This window comes from Scardinius erythrophthalmus (genome assembly GCF_964197995.2).
Source record: "Scardinius erythrophthalmus genome assembly, chromosome: 12".
NCBI lineage: Eukaryota > Metazoa > Chordata > Actinopteri > Cypriniformes > Leuciscidae > Scardinius > Scardinius erythrophthalmus.
In genome coordinates this window covers 38,804,049-38,817,258 of record NC_138232.1, presented here as the reverse complement: position 1 = coordinate 38,817,258, position 13,210 = coordinate 38,804,049, and the positions used below count along the sequence as shown (strand labels likewise).

General features: G+C 38.6%; 1 protein-coding gene across 2 annotated transcripts in view; it reads left to right on the top strand.

The window, feature by feature from the left end:
• The window catches only part of pcdh9 (protocadherin 9), a 261,961-nt gene that overhangs the window by 164,190 nt on the left and 84,561 nt on the right, over nt 1–13,210 (top strand). Inside the window, exon 4 of one of the 2 annotated variants that reach the window (XM_081381418.1) lies at nt 9,748–9,823. In XM_081381418.1, coding sequence (XP_081237544.1) covers nt 9,748–9,823 — 76 coding nt within the window. Of the gene's footprint in view, nt 1–9,621; nt 9,824–13,210 lie in introns of both variants that reach the window. The other variant, XM_081381417.1, reaches the window with a different exon arrangement.

The window sequence follows — 13,210 nt, the reverse complement described above, 5'->3', positions numbered from 1 at the left end:
ATACCTCAAACTGTGCGTTTTTGACAATAAAATGGCCAAAATGTCCCATAGGCATACACTAGTTTGGGGTCGGTAAGGTTTTTTTAAAATGTTTTTGAGAGAAGTCTCTTATGCTCACCAAGGCTGCATTTATTTGATCAAAAATACTGTAAAAAACAGGAGCATTATTAAATAGTATTGCTATTTAAAATAGCTGTATTCTATTTGAATATATTTTAAAATGTAATGCATTTCTGTGATCAAAGCTGAATTTTCAGCATCATTACTCCAGTCTTCAGTGTCACATGATCCTTCAGAAATCATTCTAATATGATGATTTGCTGCTCAAGAAACATTTATTATTATTATCAATGTTGCAAACAGTTGCTCTGCTTCATATTTTTGTGGAAACCTGAAATAGAAATATATATTTTTTTTAACGTTATTCATATCTTTACTGTCACTTTTGAAAAAAATATTGATTTCTTTCACTAGAAAAACTTACTGACCTCAATCTTTTGAACAGAAGTGTACATTGAAAGATCCATAACTATAGACCAAGACATGAAAAAAAAGGGGATAACCACCTAACAACTGCTAAACAAGCTAAACAAATCAATAAAAATAGCAAGTTCTTACAGTATAGAAACTGGATGACTGTATGGACAAAAACAACACCTATCTCAAACAGCGGGAAAATACCCTCACACAAACAACTGTCCCCAGCCTCTGACTTATTAAAGGTAAACAAACTGAGGGTGCAGGTGTTCTGAGAAATCAACCTATCATGGAAAAGAATTGACTAATAGCAAGTTACTTCATTTTAAAGGGATAGTTCACTTTGAAATAACATTTTGGTATGTTTTAGCTTACCTCAAGGGCATCCAAGATGTAGGTGTCTTTTTTCCGCAGTAGTTTCAATTTTGATATTTTTAGGCCAAACCGTTCTTGTCTGTCAGTCATATAATGCAGGTCGATGGTCACTGTCTCAAAGAGCAAGCACAGAGTCCAAATTAAAACAATTCCACATCGTCCAAATTAAACAATTCCCCATCATAAGTACACATTGATGGCCTAAGACACGAAACGAGTGGTTTGTGTGAGAAAACGAACAGTATTTATATTGTTGTTACCTTTTGAACACAGCCGCGTCCAAATGATCTGAGGGCGCGGGCGGGTATAGATATATACACTAGATGTCGCCTTGGCTACGGTTTCGTTCCAATGAACTGCAGTAGCGAAGGTGACGTCTAGTGTATATATCTATACCCGCCCGTGCCCTCAGATCATTTGGACGTGTGCTGTTTTCAAGAGATAACAACGATATAAATACTGTTCGTTTTCTCACACAAACCGCTCGTTTCGTGTCTTAGGCCATCAATGTGTACTTACGATGGGGAATTGTTTAATTTGGACGATGGGGAATTGTTTTAATTTGGACTCTTGCTCTTTGAGACAGTGACCACAGACCTGCATTAAATGACTGACAGACAAGAACGGTTTGGCCTAAAAATATCAAAATTGAAACTACTGCGGAAAAAAAGACACCTATATCTTGGATGCCCTTGAGGTAAGCTAAAACATACCAAAATTTTATTTCAAAGTGAACTATCCCTTTAAAATGGCAAAAAACTATGGTTACTTACTCCCCATGGTAATTTATTTAAGGAGAATTCAATTGAGGGAATTCATATATTTAGTTATTCCGTACATTCATATAAGTTCATCTAAATTACTCTTATATATTTAAATCTGCACATTTTGTTGCACTAAGCAACTGAGAGGCTTCAGAAATGCTTAAAAAACCTCTCTCGCTCTCGCTCTCGCTCTCGCTCTCGCTCTCGCTCTCGCTCTCGCTCTCTCTCTCTCTCTCTCTCTCTCTCTCTCTCTCTCTCTCTCTCTCTCTCTCTCTCTCTCTCTCTCTCTCTCTCTCTCTCTCTCTCTCTCTCTCTCTCTCTCTCTCTCTCTCTCTCTCTCTCTCTCTCTCTCTCTCTCTCTCTCTCTCTCTCTCTCTCTCTCTCTCTCTCTCTCTCTCTCTCTCACACACACACACACACACACACACACACACACACACACACACACACACACACACACACACACACACACACACACACACACACACACACACACCACCAGGACATTTCTTCTATTTCCTCCAGGATGAGTCTACACATGATTTCATGCTGAGGTCCAAGTGTCCAGAGGACCTCTGAGCAGCACACTCAATGGAAACACAATGCAAGCACAGCGCATGTTTTATTCACTTTTTCTCTCAGCATGTCAGAGCAGTTTCGGGGCTTGGAGGGTCTGTTCTTTACGAGGGTCTGGCTCTCTTTAAAGCTGCCGTTCCAAGAATACGTTGACCAGTGTGTGTGTTTGTGTGATGAAAGAGGTTTTGAGCTGGTCCTGTCCTGTACAAAAGAACGTAACGTGAGCAGCAGGGGCGTATCGGTCGCCCTCATCCGTGCTGCAGCTCATTATGACGGATGACGAAAATCCTAAAGATGTTTTCTGTAACTGCGGATGACTGCAGATTGGCCCGGGCCGGCGAGGCCAATGAAAGGGCCCGTATGATGGGAGGGAGGTCACAGCGCTCTGCCTGTAATGAGGAGCAAGGGGATCATTACGAGAGAGAACACATGCGCTGAGAGCCACACTACAGAGAACGAACAGAACGAGGCCTTCGGCGCTGCACGCAGAACCCTTCTCTTCTGATGTGAGATGGAAACGAGGTGGAGGGAGAGCCGAGACTAGATAATAGAGAAGGGGGAGGAAAAATGATGCGATTTAAGTAGATAAAAAAGAAGGGACGATGAAAAGAAAGAGGTCCACAAAAGGCAAAGCATGCAGCGTCCATCTTCATTTGCTGCAGTAGCGCACTCACACCAACAGAGGGCAGACAGCCTTTTATTATGACTCCAGACATCTCCTGTGTCGGTGCTCTGTTTCTCTCCATAAAGCAGGATATATATCTCTCGCGTATAGAGCTTCAGCAACAGTGATGTTTAAAAAAAAAAAGTGCCTGTGTGTGTACTGTATCTATATATCTAGTATTTCACAAACACTCTTGGCAGTTCTCCCAGGTTATTCTTGCAGTCAGGTTTAACTGACTATTTTTTTCCTCAGAGAAAAGCCACAAACAAGGATGCAGAAAGACATAAACAACTATAAATGACAGATCTCATCTGAGCAATTGTTAAAAAGAGAATCCCTTTTATTGGTTCAAGTGTGCAGTTCAGGTAAATGATAAAGCCATGCGTTTTAATGAGTCTGACTGTCCAGTTCATATTCAGCAGGTCCTTCAAGATCTCGCTTATTGCGTCAGTGTGTTCGAAGATTTGACCATTTTGAAAATCTGTGTTTGTGTTTTGAGGTATACACTTCTAGTTTATTTATTTATCTGTCAATTCACTGTTCTTTGTTGTATTTTATGTAGTGTTTTATTTAGTTTTATCCTTTTTTTATAAGGCCACGTATAACAAGCAGCAAGTAATAGCATGGATTTAAGGATGTATTTATTTATCTTTTTCTATTGAACAATTTAAAGTGTTTTTATTTTATTTATTTGAATAAAGTCACCCATAACAAGCAGCCAGTCCATGCACATATTTATGTTTTATTACAAGCTATGTATGTATTTTATTGTCTTTGCATTATTTCACAAAGCTCAGTTTTTCTCTCTCATCAATTCATTCATTTAGAGAGAGAACCTAATGGATTTAAACGTGCTGATGCTGGACATGTATTGGACAGATTAAGAACACATTTTTAATCGATTAACAACCACGGGACAGAGATGATGGTGAATGGCAGACTTTCCAATGTTACGGTATGAAAACTAGCCATACTCTTGTCCTGTGTTGCATTGGCAGAATAGTTCATAACCATCAACAGAACTAAGGCCCGGTTTCACAAACAGGGCTTGGATTAAACCAGGATTAGGCCTTAGTTTAATTAGGACATCTAAGTAGCTCTTATAAAGTGCTCGTGTGCATCTTGAGACAAAATTATGGTTGCTTTCAGTTAAAACAGTTCAAACATGTATTTTAGTCAGGACTAACTTAAGCCTTGTCTGTTAGGATCATCTTGTGTGCTGCTGTGATGAATGCTTGTGTGTGTTGCCTCGTGTTGTTGTTGTGTAGACACAAGTGCCGTGTTGTTTCAGCAGGTGATGAGGTGTTGTTGGATTGGATTATTTTCTCAAGTGTGCGAGATTGGAAGCAGCAGTGAGGTGGTAGACGTTCCCTCTTTTTCCTTGAAGAATCTGAGCAATCGTCTCGCAAATGAAAAGCACACCGGGGCTGCTATGGAAATATCCATGCTGAGACCAAACCTCAAACTGTCAAAATCTTGCCGTTTTTCTCTCATGTGTGCGTCTACCTACACGTGTGAGTCATCGTGTGGCTATATTAATCACTGTTTTTGAGTGATTTGCTGATTGCGCTATTACGGCTTTCTTTTCTTTTTTTAAGTGTGTGTGTTGGTTTAGCAAGCACACACTCCACAATGCCACCTAGCTAAAACGAGCAGCGTGTCATACTGGATGTAAAAGCTTTTTCTATCCAAATCAGGGGTTCATGGTTTGATTGGTTAGACCCTTCACTATTCAAAAGTTTAGGGGCAGTAAGAAGAAATGAATACTTTTATTCAGCAAGAATGCATTAAATTGATCAAAAGCGACATTAAATGCAAGTGTGTGTTACGAATGAGTTCTGTTCATCAAAGAATCCTGAAAAATATGGTTTCCACAAAAACATAAAGCAGGGAAACTGTTTTCAACAATGATAATAATAATAATGTTTCTTGAGCTGCAAATCATCAGATTAGAATGATTTCTGAAGGATCATGTGACACTGATGATGCTGAAAATTCAGCTTTGCCTCACAGGAATAAATAGTATATTCAAATAGGAAACAATCAAATATACTGTAGGCAAAAATCATGATTCTCATGTTCAAAAGTAGCTGTGTATTCTGACTAAATGAAATGTAAGATGATAAGTTATTGTGGCATAAGTAAGATCTCTATTGTTCATGGCAATGTTGTTCTGCGGATCTGAAACCGACGCTACTTTCGCGGCTCTTATATCATGCAACATCCAACTCCGATTTTAAGTTATCGTAGTGTTTTCTTAGCAGGAGCTTTAAGGTAATATAGAGGTAAAATTATAAAGTGATTCTAAATCAAATAAGTATTTCATATTTAACGTCCACACGGGTGATTATTTTACGCTCGTGAAAGGCCGACTGTAAATTATGCTTGAGATATGTCCTCAGTGGCTGTTTTTTTTGCACGTTCATTTCGTTGCAGAAATTATCCCTGTAAATTTCACACCTGGTTATGACAGGCTGGATTCAGGTGCGAAAGAGAGCGCTGTTTTCCGACAGCATGCTTCCCGCGGTGGGAATCAAGGATGTTGTTGGGGAGAAACGCTGAGGGATGGAGGAAGCGGAAGGTGTGCTTGCCAATGAATCGTCCCATGAGATCCAGACAGAAACAGCAGTCTATTATGTCTCAGACATGTAGCATCCGACTGCAAAAAAAAAAAAAAAAACATTCAGCACTTCATTCATATTGAGGAAAGAGGATACTGACCCAAAATGGGAAATGTTCTCGACTCGGACTTTATTCATCATGTTAAGAACAGCAGGGAATGAACTCTAGCCAGATTTGTTGTGCCTCCGAGAGAATTACGGAAGATGCTCTGAGGTTTTGTGACATTCTCTGGAAAGTTCCAGCAAACTCTGGTGCTAATCTCTACACAGAGACCTGATCTGCCGCTAAACCGCGATAACAGTCCTCAGACGGCGATGACTTTTTGCCGAGCAGGAGGCTAGGTTAAACCCAGACTTAACGCAAATCCATTAAGCGCTACTCTGTTGGATGTGAAGCACTCATAAGCAAGCCCTGAAATTCCTCCTTAGAAAAACTGACATAAGCTTGAAATGTAGGAAATGTAATTCATTAAAGATCTGCATGTTCTCTGATTTGTTTATGCATGCCGTAATTGCCTATTTACTCGCAGCCAAAGATGTCTCCTTTTTTCTGAAAAGTGCTTTAGAGGCATCCACTTTCTTTCTTTTTTTTTTTCTCTTCTTTCTTCGTTCCTGAGCCCCGAGTGAGGGAATCGGGCGGCATGATCGGGTCTGGCGTCTTTGAGTGGGAAACTTCTGTGACACTGATTCTGTGTACTTTGACGAGGGAAAACATCTTAGCTGAAAGCGGCTATGTTTGCTTGGCGCCGGTGCCGTCGCCAGCGCGTTTGACCCGTTACAATATAAAAACACGCTGCTAATATGGGCTGACAAGCATGATAAGCCATGATTGCGTGTAAATTGGCAGTGGCGAAGGTTTAAGCTGGTCTTATGCTAATACAGCAGTGAGTGACTGCTGGGCAAACGCACAAACACACACACACACAGAGATATGCCCATATTGACTTTCAATGTGAGGCGGATGCACATGGGGTTCTGTATTAACTTTTTGGGATTTGAGAAAATGCACCATACACATGTCTTACTGGCCATAACGCTGCATTGTGCACCCTTTTATTAAAAATATATTTTTGTACCATTGAAAATGGGATTATTTAGCTGTTTTTCTTTGCATATTTTTGATAAACAGTGCAGGTCAATGTGTCCCTCGAGATCAGCCAGTATGTCGAATTGTCACAAAAACAATTCCTCATATTTATGTTCTGGTGGCTTAATATGAGGAATATACATAGATAAACCTATTTGTCCTTTTTTCAGTAAAAACATTCCTAAAATAAGATACTATATACTTATATGAGAAGCAAAATTGCATAAACCACGCTGTTTTTTGCTAGATATGATGCTATAGGCAATGTTTTTTTATAAGCACTTTTTGTTATACTGGTTGAAACTCTCTTCAAATCCTAATAGCAATCAATAATAAAAATGGGGTAAACTTACCAAACAGTTAGAAAGTCAATTTTTTATTGATTACACCTGCTTTATAATAGAACTGTGTGATCGCATACCTGTGTTCATTTCATGCTGGTTTGCACACCAATGCGTTTTGCGTATCGCACTGGGACATCGTTCAGGTTAGAAGGGTAGTATTTCACTCTGTAAGGTGATCTACACATAATATTGATATATACGAGAGATTAATATATCGTGTGGTTTTGAGAGAACCCAGGCATATCAAATGAATAAAATACTACACAGGACTCGTGGTTTATAGAGCACATAATATCCTTCATATATATTACTAAATGGTGTGTGAGACTAGTTGCAGTGGTGTCAATCAGACTCCGGACGGACAAATCAAATGGAATATTGGCCACATTAAACAAGGTAATTGGTATGATATAGTTTATCGATGAACTAATAGACACACATAACATGTGTTCATACAGTATATGCACACACATTCAAGCAGTTTAAAACACACGTCTCTTTGATAAAGACTCGATTTAACACTGTGCCACCAACTCGATTGAGTTTATTTCACTTGTGAACTTATTCTAGAACTTTTCACAGCATATCTTGTTATTTTATGGTACTTCAAGCAATGAATGACTGGTAAATTGACAGTTTGTCTTCTGGCCTGAAACTTTCCCCCCATTAATCACTATAAGCAAATATTTGCCGTGCTTTCTTGCACGATGAATTTGTGATGCGAGTGGTCAAAAGGTGAAAATGTCGGTGAAATAGTTCTGAGCCCAGAGATCTGAGAACAGAGCCGCTCTGGTTTGTCCAGCTCAAGTGTTTTGTAGCTCAGGCTGTCGTGCTGAAGCTACTGTTCGGCGTTTCTTTTCTTTTTTTTACCTCTAATTGAATGTCACTTGCTTTCTGAAATGCTCCAAATTATATAATGATGTCATTTGCATAGCGCTGAGATTGGCTGACCTTTGCTTTTGCCAATAATTACAGCAGAGTCGTCTAAGACAGTCGACAGAGATGGTGCAAAAAAGACAACTTCCCGCTCAGAAAGGTTAGCGGAGAGCTCCGTACTGGACTTTGCGAAATGTCATTAGAATTTCTTGGAGTATGCTCAAAATTAGCAAGTGATTGAGATCAGCAATGCAGAAATATTTTCTTTAAAAGCAACTTGGTTAAAACTGCATGTGTGGAATCATTCCCTAGTAATTGCGTGGGAGAGGTTATGCGGACAGGCATGTTGGATTAAGCATAATTCATTGCAAAAATAAAAAAATCAAAAGCTTGCAGATGCAGGACGGTTCACGCATGCTTTATTGTCAAACCCTTTCGACGGTGATGCCGGAACCTTCACATTGCTTTGAGCCTCTGTGCCCAGTGTGAGCACATGGCATGTGAACTAGGACGCTCTGGTCGGGCCGTGCCAACCCAGCAGTGGTGTTCCTCTGATGCCCACCAGCGCTGTGGGCAGAGCCGGTGCCAACCAGCCGGCAACAGATACCTAGAATACAGCAACTCAGAGAATAAACTACCGTTCAAAAGTTTGAGGTCAGGTTTTTTTTTTTTTTTAAGAAATGTATATTTTTATTTGGTAAGGATGCATCAACCTGATCAAAAGTGACAATAAATGCATTTATAATGTTACAGAAATTGCAAATAAATGCTGTTCTTTTGATTTTTCTATTCATCAAAGAACAGTTTCCACAAAAATATGAATTTTCAACATTCAACATAATCACAAATGTTTCCTGAGCAGTAAATAATCATATTAGAATGATTTCTGAAGGATCATGTGACACTGAAGACTGGAGTAATGAGTAGTATTGTAATAAAGTAAAATAGATAATATATTTTAGCACTGAAAATGAGAATGTTGATAATAATAATCAATAAATCGTTGAAGAAAAATATATTACCATGCTAAATGCTTTTATCCAAAGCGACTCACAAATGACAATAATTTAATCATGTCAGTATTATTGTAGTACAACTGAAATAATATTATAGTTTTTATTAACATTTTGAATTCGTTTTAGTATTTTTTTATGTGCTTTTGTCATTATTATAAAATATTTGTGTAGAGTTTTTCATTTTTATTTCATCTTTAATTTTAGTTGTTTTAGTACTTCAAGTTAAACTAAATGAAAATGTTGCTTTGGCAAATATCTAAATAATATATTTTTTTTTTTTTTTTTTTTTATGGTGTTATCAAATAAATGCATCCTTTGCAAGCAAATTAGAGTTCTTCCAGAAACATTCAATAATCGTAATGACCCCAAACTTTTGAACAGTATATACTTTATCTCTCTCCTTCTCTCTCCTTCTCTCTCTCTCTCTCTCTCTCTCTCTCTCTCTAAATATAGCACAGTTGCTCATCTTCTCACACACATTAAATGCTCTTATGTCTTAAGACTGTCATTTATTTTAGTGATTAACACATCACACCATTAGTGCATTCAGAGCATATCACTGTGTGCATGATATCACACGCATGCTCTGTAGTGAAGAGAGCTTCGTACTGTGAAACGTGACTTGTGTTTGCTGTGCTCAGGGACAATTTTGACCAAATAATACAACCCAAACCATCCTATTTGTTCATTTCTATAAAAGTGAACAAATACCCATTCAATTTGCAATTAATAATCAATCCGCTGAAAGTGGCTGGTTGATTGAGAAACACTGAGACAAGCATTAACGCGTGTCTCTGTCTCTCTGCTCTCTGGTGTTGTAGTCTCAGCGGCGCGTCACGTTTCACCTGCCGGACGGGTCTCAGGAAAGCTGCAGTGACAGTGGGCTGGGGGACCATGAGCCCGTGGGCAGTGTCCCGCTCCTCTCACACCCTCTCCCTCTGGTGCAGGCGCAGGACGACTTCTACGAGCAGACCTCTCCGGACAAGAGGACCGAAGCAGACGGAAACTCAGACCCCAACTCTGGTGAGTGTGTGCTGAAAGATGTGTTCTCTGAACTGAACCCAGCAGGACGAGCTCAGCCAGAAAGGAAGATGAACATCACAGATGAGAGTTTTCATTATTCACCTTCCCATTCGATATGTAGCCTACCACCATTTAATGTTCTGCAATAGCAGTTCCCAATGTAAATAGTGCTCTCACGATACACTGAATGAAGTTTGCACAAGTGAATAGAGCTGTAATAAATAAGATATTCAGAAGTAATGTGTAATGCTGTAAATTAGCTTTTCTTGGCAAAGTTTATTGTACTGTGTTTTGCTTTACACACTGAACTCTGATACTGTGCATATTAATCAGAATATATGTGTTGTTTAATGTGTGTTGATCAGTGGGATTCACTATAGATGGAGGCAGGAAATGGAAAGCAAGCGACAGACAAGATGTCTTGCACTTCTTGTGTGTGGTTAGGACTTTTAGGCGTCTTTCTAGACTTTTTTTTAAAACTTTTAGATGGGAAAATGAGTTTGGTTTGTATGATTCTACTAGTAGTAGACGTTGTTTTATAGATGGCATAAATGGGTGAATCTCACATTTCCAGGTCATATTTCACCCCAAAATCAAAGGGAAAAATTTTGCATTAAGAATTTTGATATTTTTTTTTATTTTATTTGCACATTTGTTACATTATTTTTGTGGCACAAAATTCTCACAGAGTAAAATAATGATTGAATACTCTCATAAAAAATGATTAATTTTAAATAAAATAATAAATAATTAAATAATAAATGCTACCATAATATAAAAACACATTTTAAAGTTTTTTTTTTTTTTTATCAGAGGAGTTTTTTTAGTTTGGAAGTACTGTATTTTCTTCAAAAATATTATCAGAATACAATAAAACATCGTAGCTAAAATAGTTTAATAAATATATTCTTTCAACAAAAAATAATTTCTTGTTTCTTTTGATTTTGGGGTGAAATATGACCTGAATAATGCTCAGTAAAGGCCCCGAAAATCTATGATTGAGATTAATGCAAAACAATCGACAATTACAGAAAAGAAATAAAAGCAGTAGCGTGTGCGTGTGTGAAAGAAAGTAAGTTGAACTGAAGGCGAAACACGGTTTGTAGCATTGTTCATCTAAGCAATATCAACCACAAGAACCTTCATTCTCACCTTGAGGAAAACTAGGAAAGGTCGGTCAAAAGAAAACATCTTTGTCCTTAATATGTCACCGTAGGGTTTGAGGTCACTTCCTGCGCGAGAGCCGTGATGGAAGTATGTGTATTTATACGCTAATGGTCAGTCACGTCTCTCTTGGCTGAGAGTGCGCAGCTCTATCGTTCTCAGCACACACTTGATTTATTTAGCCATGATTTCCCTGTTGGGGTCTCATGCGGCAAAGATGTTCGGTTTTTATATTTCCAGCGATAGAACTCCGTGACCTACTTTTCCCATCACAGAGAGCCATAGATCTGCTCCGGCACCTGTGTCGCCCAAGGTCACAGATAGTTAACACATGTGCGTTTGCGCCTTACGATTCATTTGAACAAGTTTTTGTACCGTGTAGTGCACTAAGAAGAGTCTGTACAGTTTTTTGCAGAAGGATTTTTCACGCACCCTTCATTGGTCTCTAAAGATGAACTGTCTGTGAGACTCCACATCTTTTCTTGCTATTCACATGATTATTGAATGTGTGATCTAGTGCAGAGTGGCAAGACTCAAGTGTATCCTTTTAATTTGAGGAGAGAGGAGGGGGGAGCTCAGAAACAATCATTTGCATAAGGTAGGTGATAATTGCTCTTTTTAATGGAATTGATGGTGGTGTACACACCAATTATCTACAAGCTCTTAAGCCTGGTAATTAATTAGCGCTCAAATGGCCGTGGTGCCATGGAGACCGGCGCATAATCAAATATTGGACACACACAGGGGCTATATTGGGAGCATCACTAGGCTCGGATGGCAACATCAATTAGAGGTCAGTAAGAGATGAGATGAACAAATCCGACTGAGTTTCTTTTACGTCAGAGATTTCAGTAGCTCAGGGAATATACAACTCTACATTTGCAACTTCCAAATCAAATGTAAAGATTTCATTGACTAGGTTTATAGACAGCTGGGATGGATGCTCCCACCAAAGTCAAAATATAAAGATTAGACATTTCAGACAAACCGGCTGAAAGATGGACGGCTTGTTTCTGGAACAGAAATGAACCCTGAGCGAATGAAGTCTGCTCGCATCGGCCTTTGATATCAAGCCTTGTCCATGGCCTCAGTATGGATTGGTGTGCATTGATAAAAGTCTGAGATGTTCATACACACACCAGTTTCATTAATTAAGCATATCAAAAAGTTGATCTAGACTCCTGCAGCACAAACTCTGAGAGCACTGCAGTGCAGCAAAAACTGTTTGTTACTCAACTTGAGAACTGGCTTTTCTTTGAAGTGTGTGTGTGTGTGTGTGTGTGTGTGTGTGTGTGTGTGCGGCCTGGTAAACCTTACATTATGGGGACAAAATGTGCCCACAAAGAAATATCCAAAATCATTGTCTTTGTTTTGGTCCCCATGTGGAAAACAGGATAGAATATACAGTTTGTACAGTATAGAAATCATTGTCTACGAAAGAGTTTGGGGTTGGTAAGATTTTTTATCTTTTAAAGTGTATTCAGCAAAGACATCTTAATCAAAATGACAGTAAAAGCTGTTGATTTTAACTTTCTGTTCATCAAAGAATCCTGAAAAAATGCATCACAGTTTCCACAAAAATATGAAGCAGCACAACTGTCTTCAACATTGATCAAAATAAAATAAAAATTCTTGAGCAGCAAATCATCATATTAGAATGATTTCTGAAGGATCATGTGACACTGAAGACTGGAGTAATGATGCTGGGAATTCAGCTTTGCATCACAGAAATAAATTACATTTTAAAATATGAAAAGAAATTATATTTTGAATACTATCTCACAATATTACAGTTTTTACTGTATTTTTCATATACATAAATGCAGTCTTTGTGAGTATAAAATACTTATTTAAAAAAAAAAAACTCTTACCAACCCCAAACTTTTAAATGGTAGTGTCTGAAGGAAATCAAAAGTTCGGTTATACAGTTTAGAGTCAGTATACACAAATATAGGACACAGAATGCTGCGATTAACCATCAGAATCCATTATTCCCGAGAGCCGTGTAATAATACATAGGGTCTTATTCAAGGTCACAGATTGTGTGAAAACTTGAGCTTTACATCTACCTAAATCCAGAAATGTCACACAATGCTCTTTCTGAAGCGCAGTTAACAATAGCGGTGAAAACTCTGTGGGTCTTCTGAGCTCAGATGCCATGGAACGCTGATTTCTAGTGTGTGGAGCCATTGTGTGCCGCGCACAAATCTCTCTATGCCCGCA